This window comes from Mobula birostris, chromosome 3, assembly GCF_030028105.1.
Source record: "Mobula birostris isolate sMobBir1 chromosome 3, sMobBir1.hap1, whole genome shotgun sequence".
NCBI classification, from domain to species: Eukaryota; Metazoa; Chordata; class Chondrichthyes; order Myliobatiformes; family Myliobatidae; genus Mobula; species Mobula birostris.
This window is the reverse complement of record NC_092372.1, coordinates 218,861,551-218,883,067: the sequence shown is the minus strand read 5'-3', so window position 1 is coordinate 218,883,067 and position 21,517 is coordinate 218,861,551. Positions and strand designations below refer to the sequence as shown.

The following is a 21,517-nucleotide window of genomic DNA, read 5'->3' as shown; positions in this document are numbered from 1 at the left end:
TTAAATTTCTTTTTATTGCCTCAATGTATGGCATGATCTATCTGATAAACACACGAACAAGAATTTTTCACTGTATCTTGGTACATGTGACAATAGTAAACCAATAACAATAATATCTAAATTCTTCTAACGTACATGAAAAATTAGCATTGCTTAACTCATTTTCGGAATAGATATTTTTTTACACAGCGAGTGGTGGGTGTGTGGAATGCACTACCAGGAATGGTGGTAGAGGTAGATATATTAGGGATATATAAGAAACTCAAGGCACATGGTAAAAGGAAAATCGGGGGCTATGTGGGAGCATTATATTGATCTCAGAGTAGGTTAAAAAATTGGCACAACATCATGTGCTGAAGGATCTTACTGTGTTATACTGTATAATAATCAAAACATGGAGGAACCTTCGTGAACTCCCACAGCTCCCCGTGACCCTGTGATTTCAGTCTCTGATGCTGACATGGGAGTTTCCTTCAGGAGAGTAAACCATGGAAAGCATTTGGCCCAGATGGGATACCTGGCCAAGTACTAAAGACCTGTGCTGATGAACTGGCTGGGGTGTTCACTTAGATCTTTAACTTCTTTCTTCAGCAGTCTGAGATACCCACCTGCTTCAAGCAGGCTTCAATTATACTGGTGTCTAAGAGAACGTTTTAACCTGCTTCAATGGCTGTGGTGATAAAGTATTTTGAACGGTTGGTGATGAAACACATCAACTCCTGCCTGAGAAGTGACTTGGATCTGCTCCAGTTTGTCTACCAGCACAACAGGTCCACAGCAGATGCCATTTCATTGGCTCTTCACTCAACCCTGGATCGTATGGACAGCAAAGATGCATTCATCAGGATGCTCTTTATCAACTACAGCTCAGCGTTCAATGCTCTCATCCTCTCAAACTAATCAATAAGCTTTAAGACCTTGGCCTCAAAACCTAATTGTGCAATTGGATCCTTGATTTCCTCACTTACAGACCCCATTCAGTTCAGATTGGCAACTCCTCCACGAACAGATTGATGTTGGATAGCAGCAGAGGGAATTTGTTGAATGCCAATGAGATAGATGTTTAGAGCAGCTTGTGCTTAAGCCTACTCAGGGAAAGGCTATCTTAGATTGGGTGTTGTGTAATAACCCAGATCTTATTAGTCAGCTACCACCATTCCTGGTAGCGCATTCCACATACCCACCACTCACTGTGTAAAAAAATACTCTATCTATTCCGAAAATGAGTTAAGCAATATTAATTTTTCATGTACATTAGAAGAATTTAGACATTATTAGTCAGCTTTGAAAAGAGGATGCTGTCCGAGTTGCATGCCATCTTGGACAATGTCTCCCATCCACTACATAATGTACTGGGTGGGCACAGGAGTACATTCAGCCAGAGACTCATTTCACTCATGGCCATCAAACTTTACAACTCCTCCCTTGGAGGGTCAGACACCCTGAGCCGATAGGCTGGTCCTGGACATTTCCTGGCATAATTTACATATTTACATATTACTATTTAACTATTTATGGTTTTATTACTACTTAATTATTTATGCTGCAACTAACAAAAACCAGTTTCCCTCGGGATCAATAAAATATGACTATGACTATGACTATGACTATTAACATAAAGGAACCCTTAGGAGGCAGTGATCATGATATAATTGAATTCAAACTGCAGTTTGAGAGGGAGAAGCATAAGGCAGATGTATCAGTATCACAATGGAATAAAGGGAATTACAGAGGCATGAGAGAGGAGCTTGCCCAGGTGGATTAGAGGAGGATACTGGTGGGGATGATGGCAGAGCAGAGATGGAAGGTGTTTCTGGGAATAGTTCATAAGGTGCAGGATAGATATGTCCCACAGAGGAAGAAGTTCTCAAATGGCAGGGGTAGGCAACCATGGCTTTCAAGGGAAGTTAAGGACTGCATAAAAGCCAAGGAAAGGGCACATAAGGTAGCAAGAGTAAGTAGAAAGTTGGATGATTGGCAAGCTTTTAAATCAACAAAAGACAACCAAAAAAGCTATAAGAAGGGAAAAGATTAACTATGAGGGCAAATTGATCAATAATACAAAGCTGGATACCAAAAGTTTTTCAGTTATGGTATATAAAGAATAAAAGGGAGGTGAGAGTCAAAATTGGACCACTGGAAAATGATGCTGGTGAGGTAGTAATGAGAGACAAAGTAACGACAGATGAGCTTAATGGATATTTTGCATTTGTCTTCAGTGTGGAAGACACTACAAATGTATCAGAGGTCCGTGAGTATCAGACAATAGATAATAGGTTCAGGAGTAGGCCATTTGGCCCTTTGAGCCAGCACCGCCATTCACTGTGATCATGGCTGATCATCCACAATCAGTACCCCGTTCCTGCCTTCTCTCCATATCCCTTGACCCCGCTATCATTAAGAGCTCTATCTAACAGGGAGCAGGAGCAAGTGCCATTGCTATTACAATGGAGAAAGTGCTAAGCAAACTCAAAGGTCTTAAGGTGGATAAGTCACCTGGACCAAATGGACTACATCACAGAGTCCTGAGAGAGGCTGCTGAAGAGATAATGGATGGATTAGTCATGATCTTTCAAGAATCATTTGATTGTGACATGGTCCCAGAGGACTGGAAGATTGCAAATGTCACTCCATACTTTAAGAAGGGAGGAAGACAAAACAGAGGAAAGTATAGGCCAGTTAGCCTAATCTCAGTGGTTGGGAAAGTATTGGAGTTCATTATCGAGGACGAGGTTTTGAGGTACTTGGAAACTAATGATAAAATAAGTCAACATCAGCTTGGTTTCTATAAAGAGAAATCTTGCCTGACAAATCTGCTAGAATTCTTTGAGAAAGTAACAAGCAGGGTGGGCAAAGGAGAGGTAGTTGATGTCACTTACTTAGATTTTCGGAAGGCGTTTGATAAGGTGCCTCATATGAGACCACTTAACAAGATAAAATCCTATGGTGTTACAGGAAAGATACTAGCATGGATAGAGTAATGGCCGACAGGCAGGAGAGAGCGAATGGGGCCTTCTCTCGCTGGCTGCCAGTGACTACTGTTGTTTCTCAGGGGTCAGTATTGGGAGCATTGCTTTTCCATTTGTTTGTAAATGATTTAGACAGTGGAATTGATGGATAGGTGGAGGTGTAGGTAGTGCTGAGGAAGCAATGTGATTGCAGCAGGACTTAGACAAATTGGAGGAATGGGCAAAAAAGTGGTAGGTGGAATACAGTGTTGGGAAAATGTATGATCATGCTTTTTGGTAAAAGGAGCAATAGTGCAGACTATTATCTAAATGGGTAGAAAATTCAAACATTAGAGGTGCAATGGACTTAGGGGTCCTTGTGCAAGAGTCGCAGAAGGTTAATTCACAGGCTGAGTCTGTGGTAAAGAAGGCAAATGCAATGGTGGCATTTATTCCAAAGGGAATAAAATATAAAAACAAGGAAATAATGCTGAAACTTTATAAGACACTAGTCAGGATGTACTTAGATTATTGCAAACGGTTTTAGTCCCCTTATTTCAGAAAGAATGCATTGTCATTGGAGAGAGTCCAGGGGAGGTTCACAATGATGATTCCAGGAATGAAGGGGTTAACATATGAGGAGCGTTTGGCAGCTCTGGGCCTGTACTCCCTGGAATTTAGAAGAATGCAGGGGGATTTCATTGAAACCTACCAAATGTTGAAAGGACTAGATAAGGTGGATGTGGAGAGGATGTTTCCTCTGGTTGGGTATCCAGAACTAGAGGGAACAGCCTCAAAATTGAGGGGTGACCTTTTAGAACAGAAGTAAGGAGGAATATTTTTAGCCAAAGAGTGGTGAATCTGTGGAATGCTCTGCACAAACTGCAGTGTAGGCCGTCTGTGGGTATATTTAAAGTGGAAGTTGATAGATTCCTGATTGGTCAGGGCATCAAAGGATATGATGAGAGGGCAAATATATGGGGTTGAACAGGATTTGGGATCAGCCTTGATGAAATGGCAGAGTGGACTCAGTGGGTTGAATAGCCTAATTCTACTCCTATTTTTTTATGGTCTAACTCTCTCTAGTTCAGCACATCCTTTCTAAGATAAGGGGCTCAAAACTACTTACAATACTCCAGGTGAGACCTCACCAGTGCTTTATAAAGCCTCAACATTACATGAAGTTGTTGTTTCATTAATGGATAAGAAATTATTAACTTAAGCCATTTTAAGAATGGATTCGCTGGCTATAAAAAATTCCTCCTTACCTCCATTCTAAAAGCTCACACCTCAATTTTGAGGCTGTGCCTCTAGTTCTGGATACCCCCACCACTGGAAACATTCTCTCCACGTCCATCCTATCTAGTCCTTTCAACATTTGGTAAGTTTCAATAAGATCCCCCTGCATTCTTCTAAATTCTAACGAGTACAGGCCCAAAGCTGCCAAACACTCCTCATATGTTAACCCCTTCATTCCCCCTGAAATAAATGCCAGCATTGCATTTGCCATCTTTACCACAGGTTCAACCTATTAATTAACCTTCTGGGAGTCTTGCACGAGGACTCCTAAGTCCCTTTGCACCTCTGATGTTTGAACCTTATCCCTATTTAGATAATAGTCCGCACTATTGTTCCTTTTACCAAAATGCATTATCATACATTTCCCAACACTGTATTCCAGCTGCCATATTTTTGCCCATTCTTCCAATTTGTCTAAGTCCTGCTGCAATTGCATTGCTTCCTCAGCACTACCTGCCCTCCACCTATCTTCGTATCATCCACAAATTTTGCCACAGATCATTGACAAATGATGTGAAAAGTAGCGCTCCGATACTGACCCCTGAAGAACACCACTAGTCACCAGCAACCAGCCAGAAAAGGTCCCCTTATTCCCAGGCGCTGCCTCCTGCCTGTCAGCTATTCCTCTAACTATGCCAGTATCTTTCCTGTAATGCCATAAGATCTTATCTTGTTAAGCAGCCTCATGTGTGGCACTTTATCACATGCCTTCGAAAATCCAGGTAAATGACATCCACTATCTCTCCTTTGTCCACCCTGCTTGCTACTTCCTCGAACAACTGTAACTGATTTGTAAGGCAAAAAAGATTTCCCTTTACAGAAACCATGCTGAGTTTGACTTACTTTATCATTAGCCTCCAAGTACCCCGAAACTTCATTCTTAATAATAGACTCCAACACTTTCCCAAGCACTGAGGTTATAATTTCCTTTCTTTTGACTTCCTCCCTTCTTAAAGAGTGGAGTGGCATTTGCAATCTTCCAATCCTCTGGGACCATGCCAGAATCAAGTAATTCTTGAAAGATCATGACCAATGCACCGGCTATCTCTTCAGCAACCCCTCTTAGGATTCTGGGATGGAGTTCTTCTAGTCTTCTTATCCACCTTAAGACCTTTGAGTTTGCCTAGCACTTTTTCCTTTGTAGTAGCAATGGTTCTCACTCCTGCTCCCTGACACTCACATACCTCTGGCACACTGCTAGTCTCTTCCACATTGAAGACTGATGCGTTAAGTTCATCTGCCATTTCTTTGCCCCCCCCCCCCATTACTACCTCACCAACATTATTTTCCAGTGGTCCAATATCAACTTTCATCTCTCTTTTACTTTTGGTATCCTGCTTTATAACATTGGCTGGTTTGCCCTCATATTTCATCTTATCCTTTCTTATAGCTTTATTAGTTGCCTTTTGTTGGATTTTAAAAGCTTCCCAGTTATCCAACTTCCTACTCACTTTTGCTACCTTATATGCCCTTTCCTTGGCTTTTATGCAGTCCTCAACTTCCCTTGTCAGCCACGGTTGCCTACCCTTGCCATTTGAGACATATCTGTAGATATATCTATCCTGCACCTTGTGAACCATCCCCAGAAACTTATCCATCTCTGCTCTGCCATCATCCCCGCCAGAATTCTCCTCCAATCCACCTGGCCAAGCTCCTCCCTCATGCCTCTGTAATTCCCCTTATTCCATTGCGATATATGTGACTTATGCTCCTCCGTCTCCAATTGCAGAATTAATTCATCACATTATGATCACTGTCTCCGAAAGGTTCCTCTACATTAAGCTCCTTATTACACAACACCCAATCTAAGATAGCGTTTCTCTGAGTAGGCCCGGGCACAAGCTGCTCTAAAAAGCCGTCTCATAGGCCTTCAACAAATTCCCTCTCCTGTGATCCGACACCAACCTGATTTTCCCAATCCCATTGCATACTGAAGCCTCCATCACAATTGTGTCATTACCTTTGTTACGTGCCTTTTCCGGTTCCCTTTCCAATGTCAACCCCACATCTTGGCTACTATTTGGAGGATTATATATGATTGCCATTATGGTTTTTTCTACCCTTGCATTTTGTTAACTTCACGCACAAAGATTCAACATTCTCTGACCCTATGTCACCTCTTTCTAAAGATGTAATTCCATCTCTTACCAATAGAACCACACCGCTTCCTACACTTCCCGCCTGTCCTTTTGATACAAAGCATATCCTTTGATGTTAAGCTCCTGACTGTGGCCTTCTTTCAGCCACGACTCAGTGATGCCCACAACGTCATACCAACCAATCTGTAATTGCACCTCGAGTTCGTCCACCTTATTCTGAATGCTACACACAGTTAAATACAGCACCTTCAGTCCTCTATCCTTCATGCTTTTGTATTTTGCCTCTGTGATACAATTTAATTCCTTGCTTTGGCTGCATTTGTACCTAATCATTGACTTGTCCTTTCTTACATTTGTATTACATCCACCATGTATTCGTAAACCCACTGGCTCGTCCTCAGCTCTCTCATACTAGTTTCCATCCCCCTACCATTTAGTTTAAACTACTCCCAACAGCTCTTATAAACCTGCCCACAAGAATATTGGTCCCCCTCAGATTCAAGTGAACTCGACCTGATTCCACAACTTATGGACTCACTTTCAAGGTCTTTACAATTCATGTTATCAGTATTTATTTATTTATTTACTGTTTTGTTTGTATTTGTGCAGATTGTCTTCTTTTGCACCTTAGTTGTTTGTCAGACTTTGATTGTGTGCTAATTTTCATTTATTCTATTGCATTTTTTGTTCTATTGAATGATTCCCTGATACAAAAAGATTCACTCTTGACCTGACAGGCTACATGGTTGTGACCTTGCACTTTACTGTCTACTTGTGCTGCATTTTCTTTGTACTGTAACACTTCATTCTGCACTCTGTTATTGTTTTACCTTGTACCACCTCAATGTACTGTTGTAATGAATTGATCTGTATGAACGCTATGCAAGACAAGTGTTTCTCTGTATCTTGGTACATGTGACAAGAATAAACAAATTTACCTTTGTTGTAACTGTGACTAAGTCACTGGAAAAACTGGAGAAACTGTTGATATGAAATCCTTTATTCATCTTGACAAACAGACACTCTCTTGGATATGCTCTTGGCAGGGTCTCCCAAGCTCAAAAGTACATCACATTTTCATCCCCTTGAGCAATGTAGGTGACTCAATACAATTTCAATAGCTACAATGCCATTGATAACTTTGATACTCTGTAATTGATAAGACACATCTGAAGGTTCAAACACCTTTGAGAAACTGATTAACATTAAGAAATATTGAGAAACTCATTAACACAGATATTCTAAAAACTTCTGACGAGAGAGAGAGCCAGGCGCCCAACTATTGATAGAGCTATTGATTGACAGATGGAATTTATTGCAGACAAGTGTGATGGGTTGTAACTCAGTAGGACTAAGCAAGGTAGGTCTTACACTGTGAATGGCGGGGCACTGAGAGTGCGGTAAAACAAAGGGATCTGGGAATACAGGTTTATTATTCATTGAAAGTGGTGTCACAGGTAGAGAGGATTGTAAAGAAAGCTTTAGCCACATTGGCCTTCATAAATCAAGGTATTGAGTATAGGAGATGGGATGTTATGTTGAAGTTGTATAAGTCACTGGTGAGGCCTAATTTGGAGTATTGTGTGCAGTTTTGGTCACCTACCTTCAGGAAAGATGTAAGTAGGGTTGAAAGAGTCCAGAGAAAATTTACAAGTATGTTGCCGGGTCTGGAGGACCTGAGTTGTAAGGAAAGATTAAACAGGTTAGGACTTTATTCCTTGGAACATAGAAGATTGGGAGGAAATTTGATAGGAGCATACAAAATTATAAGGTGTATAGATAGGGTAAATGCAAGCAGGCTTTTTCAATTGAAGTTGGGTGGGATGAAAACTAGAGGTCATGGGTTAAGGTTAGAAGGTAAAAAGTTTTAGGGGAACATGAGAGGAAACCTCTTCACTCAGGGTCATGAGAGTGTGGAATGAGCTGCCAGCACAAATGGTGCATATAAGGTTGATTTCAACATTTAAGAGAAGTTTGGATAGGTACATGCATGGCAGAGGTATGGCGCAAGTCAATGGGAGTAGGTAGTTTAAATGGTTTGGAACAGACTAGATGGGTCAATTGGCCTGTTTCTGTGCAGCACTTGCAGATTTTCTCATTTGTGTTTCTCTGAAGTACTTTTCTATGACTCTAAGTGACAGTATATGCCTGGTTTGCAAGCTTCTTTGAACTTGTTCACAATGGTGTGGATTACTTAAACCCTTATTTGCTTGTCTGGGTTGATGCAGCCCAACTTCAGCGCCTTAACGTCGGGCTGATGCATATGCAAACGTCTCATGATTACCATTGCGCAAACTACGTCCCTTAGTCTGTGCTTCACTAGTAGCATTGTTTATTTGCAAAGGCATGCCTGTAACTTCAACTTACTGCTTGCAATTTACAATAAGAACTGAAGACTTGTTCTTGCTTGCATTAATACTTGCTATATTCACATAACTCCAGAATACTCCCTACCATCTTTATGACACTAATATTGGACGGACCCTAATCTCATAAATTGTACCTTTTATGACATAGAAACTGCCTGTTGTGACACAGATACGCCATTATTGGACGTTTCGTCACACACTTCAGATTCCGAGCTCACTTTGTCCAAGAACCTCTTGCCTCTATCAAACCTTTATTCCATCACACCCTATTTTTATCAGACGGTCCCTGGTTGCCATCATATCACAGACCCTATTTTTATCAGATCTTGTCTCTGTGAGATGCAACCTCGCCGCTCCCCAGCACCCCTGTCCTATCGCTGTTCGCGTCCTCCCCGAGCCTACGCTTGTTGGCCGGCAGGCGGCGATGTCGCGGGAGCTGCCGCGCCTGTTCAAACGGCGTTGAGCGGAGCCCCAGGAGCCCGTCGTGGGTGACCTGAGGAGGATCTGCGTCTTGGTCATGTTGCTGCCCTGCTTTCGTGCCGGCTGCAGTCGGACGTCGGGCGTTTCACTGCGAGTGCAAGCGGCTGCTCGACAGCTCCCCTGCGCACGGGCATCGTTTCGTCACCGCTGTTACCGCCTCACCCACCGGCAGCTGCTGCGGCTGCGGGGCCCAGACACCGGCGCCCTCCTCCAGGGCCTGGTCACCAACGATGTGGAAGAGGTGGTGAGCAGGTCCCGGGAGGCCCTTTACTGTCACCTGCTTAATCTGCAGGGGAGGACCATGTTCGACGTGATTCTCTACAGGTAGGTGCCCAGGGAGGGAGGAGGGCGAAGGGTTTCAGGGAAAGAGGGCAAGGTTCATCGTCACGGGGAGGCGCAACAGCAATGCTTTGTCGCAGCATCACAGGCATAGAGGTTCAGACAACATACACAGAACATAAATTGTGCATGGCAGTGAAGTAAAAGCAGACATCCCACCCTGCAAAAACTCATTTCAGGGAAGTAGCACCCCGCCCCCCGCAACCCCATTATCCTCCCCCCCCCCCGGGGTCGGCCTCCAAGGGTGTATGTAATACTTTGTTTAGTGATTTTTGTCTAATCTGTAAACCAAGTTGGGTATGTGCAGAAAATGTGACATTAAAATATCTACTTATGGAGTCGTTTTTTTATTCTACTACAACTTTAAGCAAGTCTGCAGGGAGTTTGGCCTCATCACGTAGGACATCAATAGAGTAGCAGCTAGCTGGCTAGTTTAAATAACGTTAGCTATGCTGTTGAACGAATGACACCTGTTAAACTCACCTCAACATGTCTTTTACACTTTAACCCACCATGGGCAATAGAAAAGGCACTGTTGCAAACAGTGCAGCCAGCAACACTGTCATTATTTTTGAGGTCGACTGTAAAACCTACCCACAAAGAAAATTGATAGGTCTACTTAGCACGAACAGAGACCAGTTAGGATGTTCCCCCTTCCCCCCCCTCCAAAAAATCTATTTCTGGGATATTGTATATAATTTGTGGGCGCCAGGAAGCTGCTATCAATATGCAGGAGACTCCTGGAACTTCCGGGAGGGGTGGGATGTCTGTAAGAGGCTGTGCATCGTGGTCTTATTACAGAACATTAAGACAAGATTCTCACGGGGTGGAGTTGTACAGTATGGAAAAGGCCCAGCTCGTGGTTTGCACTCTGGGAGATCTTATGTAAAGGGAAAATTAATACTGAATGATAGTGTAAATATTTAGTGGTATATTGGTCTCTGAAAATGGCCACACAAGTTCATAGGGTGGTAAGGAAGAGATGTGGTAATATTTCCTTTATTATAAGAGGCACTGAGTTTGAGTTGAATTGTTTCTGGACTCCCCATTATATGAAAGAATTGGGAGCTTTAGAGAGGCTGTAGAAAAGGGTTATCAGGATGCTGCCCAGATTAGGAGGCATGTGCTAAAAAGAGGTTTTCTCTAGAATGGTGGAGGATTAGGGGAGGCCTGGTAGAAATTTATAAAAATTATGAGAGGTGTAGACAGTCAGTATCTTTTGCCCAGTGTTGAAATCCCTAATACTAGAAGGGATGCACTTAGGTGAGAAAGGGAAGTTTTGATGGAGATGGAGCAGGGGTGTTTTATTTTTACATAGAGTGGTGTGTGTCTGGAATACACTGACAAGGGTGGTCAGGGGTCATTTACATTACAGTTGTTTAAGAGACTCTTAGGCAAATCATAAGACATAGGAGCAGAATTAGGCCATTCAGCCCATTGAGTCTGTAATTCCATCATGGCTGATCCCAGATCCCACTCAATCCCATACACCTGCCTTCTTGCCATATCTTCGGTGTCCTGACTAATCTGGAAACTATCAGCTTCTGCTTTAAATATACCCAGAGACTTGGTTTCCACTGCAGTCTGTGGCAGAGCATTCCACAGTTTCACCACTCTCTAGCTACAAAAAAATTCTTTCTTGCCTCTCTTCTAAAAGGTCAGCCCTCAATTTTGAGGCTGTGCTCTCTAGTTCTGGATACTCCCAGCATAGAAAACATCCTCTCCACATCCACCCTGTCTAGTCCTTTCAACATTTGGTAAGTTTCAATGAGATCCTCCTGCATTCTTCTAAATTTCAGTGAGTACAGGCCCAGAGCTGCCAGATGCTCTTCATATGTTAATCCCTTCATTACCAGAATCATCCTCATGAATCTCCTCTGGACCCTCTCCAATGACAGTGCATCCTTTTTGAGATATGGGGCCCAAAACTGCTGATGGTACTCCAAGTGCAGCCTGACTCGTGTCTTATAAAGGCTCAGCATTATCTCTTTGCTTTTGTATTCTATTCCCCTTGAAATAAATGCTCACATTGCATTTGCCTTCTTTACCACAGACTCAACCTGTTAATTAACCTTCCGGAAATCTTGCACAATGACTTCTAAGTCCTCTTGCACCTCTGATGTTTGAACCATCTTCCCAGTTAGATAATAGTCCGCACTATTGTTCCTTCTACCAAAATGCATTATCATACATTTCCCAACAATATTTATTCTGACACATTTTTGTCTTGACGAAGGGTTCCGGCCCGAAACGTCGACCGATCTTTTCCACGGATGCTGCCCGACCTGTTGAGTTCCTCCAGCGTGTTGTGAGTGTTGCTTTGTCCCCAGCATCTGCAGATTATTTTGTGTTTACATTTTTGCCCATTCTTCCAATTTGTCTAAGTCCTGCTGCAATTGCATTGCTTCCGCAGCACTACCTACCCCTCCACCTATCTTTGTATCATCTGCAGACTTTGCCACAAAGCCATCAATTCCATTATGCAAATCACTGACAAACAAAGTAGTGGTCCCAATACTCCCCTAAGGAACATCTCTAGTCACTGACAGTCAACCAGAAAAGGCCCTCTTTGTTCCCACCTGCTGCCTCCTGCCTGTCAGCCATTCCTTTATCCATGCCATATCTCTTCTGTAACCCCATGGGATCTTATCTTGTTAAGCAGCCTCATGTGTGGCACCTTATCAGATGCCCTGTAGAAGTCCAAGTAAGTAACATCCACTGCCTCCCCTTTGTCCACCCTGCTTGTTACTTCCTCAAAGAACACTTAACAGATTTGTCAGGCAAAATTTCCCTTTACAGAAACAATACTGATTTTGATTTATTTTATCATTAGTCACCAAGTACCTGGAAACCTCATCCTTAATAATAGACTCCAACACTTTCCCAAACACTGTTAGGTTAACTAGCCTATAATTTCTTTTCTTTTGCCTTCCTCCCTTCTAAAAGAGTAGAGTGATATTTGCAATCTTCCAGTCCTCTGGAACCATGCCAGAATCAAGCAATTCTTGAAAGATCATGACTAATGCATCTGTCATCTCTTCAGCAACCTTTCTCAGAACTCTGGGGTGTAGTCCATCTGTCCAGGTGACTTGCCCATCTTAAGACATTTGAGCTTGCCTAGCTCTTTTTCCTCCTGCTCCCTGACACTCACTGACCTCTGGTCTTCCACAGTGAAGACAGATGCAAAGTACTCATTAAGTTCATCTGCTGTTTCTTTGTCCCCGATTACTACCTCACCGGCATAATTTTCCAGTGGTCCAATATCAACTCTCACCTCCCTTTTACTCTTTTTTTAAATTAATTTTTTAAATGCATTTCTACAGTGAAACTACAAAGAAAAAACCAATAAAATGGAGATTTATACAGTGCGAAACAAACAAATCCAATATGTAATTCATAACAATACGAAAAAGCACCCAAAAGAGAATTATGTAAAATTAGTATCCACCCCAACCTCCCACTGGAAAAAAAACCCAGGCCAACTATTTCTGCATATACGAGAAAAAAAATTAATCAGAGCATTCAACCCCAGAGAATTGTAAATATATATAGAAAAAAGAAAGTAGCAGAGTTGAAGTGGGTGGCAACCGGGAGATCCTGTCTTTTTGCGGCGAGGTAGAAGGCCAGAGTGGAGAAATGAAGAAGAGGGAAGGGGTGGGGGATAGTACTAGAAGTTGATGGTCATATCACCAGGATGGAGGCTACCTCGACAGAACATGAGGTGATGCTGCTCCAACTTGAGAGTGACCTCATCATGGCGGAAGAGGATATGTCTGAATGGGAAGGGGGATAGGAACTGAAATAGTTGGCCACCAGGAAATCCCACCTATTGTGGATGGAGCTGAGGTGCTTGTCAAAGCGATCCCCAATCTACTTTGGGTCTCAGCAATGTAGAGGCCGCCACATCGGGAGCACTGGAAACTAGACGCCCCAAACAGATTTGCCAGATAAAATGTTGCCTCACCTGGAAGGATTGTTCGGGGCCCAGAATGGAGGTGAGGGAGGAGGTGAAGTGCCAGGAGGGTAATTAGTGGGGAGGGGTGAATGGATGAGCGAATCATGGAGGGAGCGATCCCTGTGGAGAGTGGGGGGGGTGGGGAGAGAGATAAAGATGTGGTTGGATCCCATTGAAGTTGCTGAGACTGATGCGTTGGATGCAAAGGCTTATAGAGTGGTAGATAAAGACAAGAGGAACTCCATCCCTGTTAAGGCGGTGGGAAGATGGAGTGAGTGCAAATGTTTGGGAAATGAGGGAGATGCAGGTGAGGGCAGCATCAATGGTGAAGAGAAGGAAATCCTGCTCTCTGAAGAAGGAATCTTGTTGTCTGATGTCCTGGAAAAGAAAGCCTCATTCTGGGAATAGGTGTGGCGGAGATGAACAAACTGAGAAAAGGAAATAGCGTTTTTACAGGAGACGGTGTGAAGAGGTATAGTAAAGATAGTCGTGAAAAGAGGTGGGTTCATAAAAGCCATTGGTAGACATTTTGTCCCCAGTGATGGACACAGAGATCGAGAAAGGAGAAAGTGATGTCAGAAATAGACCAAGTGAATTTAAGGGCAGCTTGGAAGTTGGAGGCAAAGTTGATGAAATTAATGAGCTCAGCATAGGTCATTGAAGCAGCACCAATGCAGTCATCATTGTAGCATGGAAAGAGTTGGGTAGCATTCCAGAGAAGGCTTGAAACGTGGACTGTTCTACATAGACAACAAAAAGGCAGGCATAGCTGGGACCTACTCATGTGCCCATGGGTACACCACGAGTTTGGAGAAAATGGGAGATGCCAAAAGAGAAATTGAGGGTGAGGACCAATTGTGCCAGTCAGACGTGGTTGGTGGTGGATGAAAACCAGTTGCATCTGTTTGTCAAGAAAGAAGCAGAGCTTTAAGGCCTTAATGAGGGATAGAAGGGTATAAGAACAGGCACTATGGTGAAAATGAGGTGATTGGGGCCAGGGAATTGGAAGTTGTTGAGATGGAGAGTATGTGAAGAGTTGTGGATGTAGATGGGAAAGGACTCAACTGGAGTGGGGGTGGGGGGGGATAAAATGGAGTACGTGGACACAAATGCAGTGAGACAGGAGCAGGCAGAAACAATGGGCCTCCCTGGACAGTTAGGTTTGTGGATCTTGGGTAAGCAATAGAAACGAACAGTGTGGGGTTGGGGTGAGGGAATGATGAGGGCTGTGGATGGGAGATGAGGTTGATGGTGTTGGAGACAATTCCCTGAGTGGGGTCCTTTTTCGATGGATAAGTCAGAGGAGGTATCTGAGCTGAAAGGTATTTGGTGTTATGCCACCCATTTTAAGGGCCAACATCATAAACCCAAGGACTTGTCCCTGTGCCATGATGTTCTATATTTTGCCAATTAGGGTGAAAACCAAGATTGCAGATGGTGAAATCTGGACCAAAAACAAACTGCTGGAGGAGCTATGTGGGTCAGATCGGTTGAGGCATAATGCAGGATCTCATTCTGAAATGTCCACACAATCTCTGCCTCCACAGATGCTGGAGTCATACAGCACGAAAGCATGTCCTAAGGCCCAATTGGTCCATGTTGACCAAGATTCCCATCCAGGCTCATTCCTTCTGCCTGGTGGAAGAAGGGAGAAGAGAGAATGTCTGGAGTTTCTGATTATGCTGGCTGTTTTACAGAGGCAGTGAAAAGTATAGACAGAGTTCATAGAGGGGAGGCTGGTTTCTGCAACTCAGCACAACTCTGCAGTTTCTTCATTACTTGTATCAATAATACAAATGGGGCTACTGCACAGGATCGGAAGAAGCTACAGGAAGTTGTAAAATTAGTCTGCTTCATCTTGAGTACTAGCATCTGTAGTATCCAAGATATCTTCAAGGAACGGTGCCTCAAAAAGGCAGCGTCCTTTATTAAGGACCCCCATCACCCAGGACGTGACCTCTTATTGTTACTGTCAGGAAGGAGGTACAGAAGACTGAAGACACGCACTCAGTGATTCGGGAACAGCTTCTTCCCCTCTGCCATCCAATTTCTGAATGGACATTGAACCCATGAACACTACCTCACTTTCATTATTTCTGTTTTTGCACTATTTTTAATTTAACTATTTAATATACATATACATACCCAGGGCTAAAATGGCTAGCACGAGAGGGCACAGTATTAAGGTGATCGGTAGTAGGTACAGAGGAGGTGTTAGGGGTAAGTTTTTTATGCGAAGTGATGAGCGCGTGGAATGGGCTGCCGGCAGCAGTGGTGGAGTTGGATACAAAAGGGTCTTTTAGAGACTTCTGGATAGGTACATGGAGCTTAGAGAAATAGAGAGCTATAGGTAACCCTAGGTAATTTCTAAGGTAAGGACATGTTCAGCACAGCTTTGTGGGCCGAAGGGCCTGTATTGTGCTGTAGGTTTTCTACGTTTCTATCTACAGTTGAAGTCAGAAGTTTACATACACCTTAGCCAAATATATTTAAACTCAATCTTTCACAAGTCCTGACATTTAATCCTAGAAAACATTCCCTGTCTTAGGTCAGTTAGGATCACTATTTTAAGAACGTGAAATGTCAGAATAATAGTAGAGGGAATGATTTATTTCAGCTTTTATTTCTTTCATCACATTCCCAGTGGGTTAGAAGTTTACATATGCTTTGTTAGTATTTGGTAGCATTGCCTTTAAATTGTTTAACTTGGGTCAAGCGTTTTGGGTAGCCTTCCACAAGCTTCTCACAAGAAGTTGCTGGAATTTTGTTCTGTTCCTCCAGACAGAACTGGTGTAACTGAGTCAGGTTTGCAGGCCTTGCTCACACACGCTTTTTCAGTTCTGCCAACAAATTTTCTATCGGATTGAGGTCAGGGCTTTGTGATGGCCACTCCAATACCTTGACTTTGTTGTCCTTGAGCGCTTTTGCCACAACCTTGGAGGTATGCTTGGGGTCATTGTCCATTTGGAAGACCCATTTGTGACTGAGCTTTAACTTCCTGGCTGATGTCTTGTGATGTTGCTTCAATATATCCACATAATTTCCTTCCTCATGATGCCATCTATTTTGTGAAGTGCACCAGTCCCTCCTGCAGCAAAGCACCCCCACAACATGATGCTGCCACCCCCATGCTTCACGGTTGGGATGGTGTTCTTCGGCTTGCAAGCCTCACCCTTTTTCCTCCAAACATAACGATGGTCATTATGGCCAAACAGTTCAATTTTTGTTTCATCAGACCAGAGGACATTTCTCCAAAAAGTAAGATCTTTGTCCCCAGGTGCACTTGCAAACTGTAGTCTGCCTTTTTTATGGCGGTTTTGGAGCAGTGGCTTCTTCCTTGCTGAGCAGCCTTTCAGGTTATGTTTTACTGTGGACATAGATACTTGTCTACCTGTTTCCTCCAGCATCTTCACAAGGTCCTTTGCTGTTGTTCTGGGATTGATTTGCACTTTTTGCACCAAAGTACGTTCATCTCTAGGAGATAGAATGTGTCTCCTTCCTGAGTGGTTTGACGGCTGCATGGTCCCATGGTGTTTATACTTATGTACTATTGTTTGTACAGATGAATGTGGTACCTCCAGGCGTTTGGAAATTGTTCCCAAGGATAAACCAGACTTGTGGAGGTCCACAATTTTTTTTCTGAGGTCTTGGCTGATTTCGTTTGTAAACTTCTGACCCACTGGAATTGTGATATAGTCAATTAAAAGTGAAATAATCTGTCTGTAGACAACTGTTGGAAAAATTTCTCATGTCATGCACAAAGTAGGTATCCTCAACGTCTTGCCAAAACTTTAGTTTGCTAATATGAAATCTGTGGAGTGGTTAAACAATGAGCTTTAATGACTTCAACCTAAGTGTATGTAAACTTTTGACTTCAACTGTATATACTTCTTGCAATTGATTTATTTTTTTCCCTATTATCATGTATTGCATTGTACTGCTACTGCTAAGTTAACAAATTTCATGACATATGCTGGTGATATCAAACCTGAATCTGATTTGGGTGAGGATAACGAATCCAATTTATGGAAGTTTGGTGTTGATGCTGAGTAGTAGAGTGAGATATGAACAGGGTGTGGAGAGGCTTCAGAGTGATATAGATGGGCTAAGGGACAAAATAGAAAAAAATTAAGTAGTGTAAGTTTGAAAAATACTGATTTTCATTGGGACCTGGGTGTCCGTGCAGATGAATCCTAAAAGGTTGACAAACAGGTATAGCAACCAGTTAGGAGGCAAATAGTACACTGGCTTATGATGCAAAAGGATTTAAGTTTTAAAAAAAAACCATGGAGATGCATAATGCAGTAACACAGATGGTGAGAGTCCACCTGCAATTTGCATTCAAGTTTAATATTCCTGCCTAAGGTAGGATAGAAGGTAGCAAAAGTGTTTATTGGGTTATTTTCTGGTATGGGGGTGGTGATGGGTTTGGCCTATTATGAGTAGCTAAACAAACTAGGCTTCCATTCTATAGCAGAATGAGAGGTGATCTCACGAGAATTGCAAAGTTCTTATGGGTTGACACAGGGTTGATGTTTTCCCAAGCTGTGCTAGCTAGGATGGGGGGCTTCAAAGTTAGATCAGCATTAGAATGTTCTCTTTTTTTGGGGGTTAACAGCATCTGCAGTTTTGTATTTTTATTTTTCACTGACATGAGAAGAGTTGCTTTGCCCTTTATCCAAGAGGGCTATAACATTTCAGTTGTTGAGTAAATTCAAAACAGCTTTTTGGATATTAGGGAACTGAGAGAGATTCAGTACATGGAAATGATGCTGGAATGAATGATCAGCCATGATATTGAATGTGAAAGACCAAATGGTTTCCTTCGGTTGATCTAATACATTTTGCAGTCCTGTTCCTACATGGTTTGCCTCTTTTTAATCAAACTGATGTGTTTTACACTCATTAAAATTTAAATCAATTTAAATTAACTTGAAAATGTTCTTCATGCCTTGTGGAATAAAGAATACAAAATCTGTTGCAAATTAGTAGTGTTCTTTGTGACAGAATGAATTATTCTCTGCTTTTTGTATTCTAGGTTGCATATAAGCCAAGAAGAGCCAACCCTCCTTGCAGAATGTGATGCCACGTTGCTAGATGATGTTCAGAAACACTTGAAAATATACAAGATTAGAAGGAAAGTGGACATTTCCCTTTGCTCAGACCTTTCTGTGTGGGCAGTACTCCCATCTGGACACTCAGTAGATACCAGCAGTAATTTAGAAGTAAATGGAAAGAAGGTACTGGTGTGTACACAGGATCCTAGAACTGATGCCATGGGATGGCGGTTGGTATTGAGCAATACTAACAATCCATTGGACATTGTCCCTGAAAGTCATCTAGGTGATATCCAGGACTATCATAGACATCGGTACAAAATAGGTAAGGAGTAATCTTGTGTCCCAAACTGAAATTGTTCTGTACTCTGCAAAGAGACCTTGAAAATTTGTATATTTTTGTATTTGGCATTGGTGCCTTACACATTTACAGGTATAACAATCATATTCTCTCAGAATGAGTGGATTATTTGCTAAGGAGGTTGCAGTTATGTGGATGGAAGGATTCCCTATTGCAGGTGAGTAAACTACAGGCTATGAATAAGAAGGGAGAAGACTACTTATTCATGGCTAAAATGAGTGTTGAGTTGAACAGCAAAATTCATTTAATTGGATTTCAAACAAATAACAAAGAAAGCATTGAACTGTTCCAACAAGAGTGAAATGAAGGAGGATGCTCTAATGGACCATACATAGAATGATGGACCATTTCTGATGTTCTATTTAATTAGCAAAAGTTGAAGTCTCAAATATACTGATTACTTATGAAAATCCCAATAAAATCCTGAAATAAAAACCCAGCAGATCAGGCAGCATATGTGGAAAGAGAGAAAGTACCAAAAAGGCCTAAAAATACTCAGCATTTTTTTGTTTTTATTTTAGGTTTTCAGCAGTTGGAGTTTGATTTTCTGCAGAAAAGAAATGAGAGTTGATGCTCAGAAACTGAGATGTTAACATTATTTCTCTTTCCACAGGTGCTACCTTCCTGCTGAATAGCATTTCCTTAATTTTCTCCCATTTAAAGCAATAGTTTTGTCTATGGTGTAGTTATTTCAATAGTAGGTGAACAATCCTTCAATTAGTTTGCTTTTGAATTGGGCTCAGTAAGCTAAATTAACAATATTTGTCTGGGAATGTAAATATAGAGTTGTGAAAGGAGGCAAAAGGCTTGAAATGAATTGCATTCCTGCCGATGTTGTCAAAGATCACAACCCCATAAACGGGATGCTTTTATTAGCCGCCTTGCTGAGTGACTTGGAAGAGTGTGTTGAAGAAACATTTTTATTAATCATCAGGCTTAACTCAACATGGTACTAAAAATGGCACTGGGTCTCAGCAAAATGTGGTGATAGTGTAGATCCTTCTGCTTTACTGAGCATAGTGTTAAGATGTATGACAAGGCTGTGCTGTACTTTGTTTATTTTGATGCTCATTATGCCATGTGCGAGGACATTCTGACAAGCAGAATGAATTCCATGCATTTTAAGGAAATGATCAATTAAGAAGTTGCACCATTTATTTACATCTAGCCGAAGGGATCTATAGATTAGTGTTCCTCAGGTGAGAACATTTGGCAGATAATGCTAATCTATTGAAGATGGGTAGGAATAAGTTGATATTATTTGAATATAAATTTGAACTGTACATATTAGGATAGGCAGTAATATATGCTTTCTTTTCTTTATCTAAGGAATTGCTGAAGGTGTGAAAGACCTTCCATCTGGAGAAGCAATACCTCTGGAATCCAACCTAGTGTACATGAATGGGATTAGTTTCACCAAGGGCTGTTATATCGGGCAAGAGTTGACAGCTCGGACTCACCATACAGGAGTAATAAGGAAAAGGTTGATGCCAATCCAAATGGACAACTCTTTGCCTCCGGGCAATATTCCTGAAAAAGCGCGGATTGTTACTGAATCTGGAAAATTGGCTGGAAGGTTCAGGAATTATGAGGGTGATGTTGGTTTAGCCTTGATCCGACTTACCTATGCAAATGAACCTCTTCATGTGTTCACGTCAGGTGATGTTCGTGTACAATTGACAGCGTCAATGCCAAATTGGTGGCCGAACAACGAAAAGAATAAATGAAATATATATTTGTACTGAGCATCTACATTTTGTGTAAGACTATTTTCTTAAACAAACTTATGACCAAGTGTTTTGTGTAATTTTTCATTTCCTTTATTTTTCACAATCAAGTTTAATATCATGGCATACTCTGTTGTGAAATTGTTTTGCAGCAGCAGTACATTAGGAAAATTAAATTAAGTAGTGCAAAATAAAGGAAAAGCAATACTGAGGTAGTGTTCATGGGTTCAATGTCCATTCAGAAATCTGATGGTGAGGGGAAGAAGCTGTTCCTGAAACGCTGAGTGTGTGTCTTCAGGCTCCTGTACCTCCTCTTTCATGGCATATTCTGGGTGATTTTGGTCTGTAATGATGGATGCTGCCACCTTTGAGGCATTGCCTTTTGAAGGTGTCTTGGATGCTGGGAAGGCTAGTGCTAATGATGGAGCAGGCTGAGTTTACAACTTTCGGGGGCTTTTTCTGATCCTGTGCAGTGGCCCCTGTATATCAGATGATGATGCAACTAGTTAGAATGCTTTCCACGGTACATCTGTACAAATTTGCAAGTGTCTTAGGTGACATACTAATTTTCCTCAGACTCCTAATGAAATGTAGCTGCTGCCATACCTTCTTTGTAATTGTAAATGTTGGGCCCAGGATAGATCCTCAGAGATGTTGATAGCCAGGAACTTGAAACTACTCACCCTTCCCACTTCTGATCTGTTAATGAGGGCTGGTGTGTTCCCTCAACTTCCCCTCCTGAAGTCCAAAATCAATTCTTTAGTCTTACTGACATTGAATGTCACCTTTTTTTAAATCCCTGTTAATAGTTTGCATATATTTTGTGGTGGATGTGCATGTACAAGAATCTTACTCATTTCCACCAGAACCTGATTTAAGCCTA

At 42.1% G+C, this 21,517-nt stretch overlaps 1 protein-coding gene across 1 annotated transcript; it reads left to right on the top strand.

The window, feature by feature from the left end:
* Nucleotides 1–9,147: 9,147 nt before the first annotated feature.
* On the top strand, nucleotides 9,148–20,714 carry iba57 (iron-sulfur cluster assembly factor IBA57). Its single transcript, XM_072254141.1, has 3 exons — nucleotides 9,148–9,519; nucleotides 18,528–18,871; nucleotides 20,237–20,714. The coding sequence occupies exons 1-3, from the start codon at nucleotides 9,233–9,235 to the stop codon at nucleotides 20,632–20,634; spliced, it is 1,029 nt and encodes a 342-aa protein (XP_072110242.1). The 5' UTR covers nucleotides 9,148–9,232; the 3' UTR covers nucleotides 20,635–20,714.
* The last annotated feature ends 803 nt before the right edge of the window (nucleotides 20,715–21,517 follow it).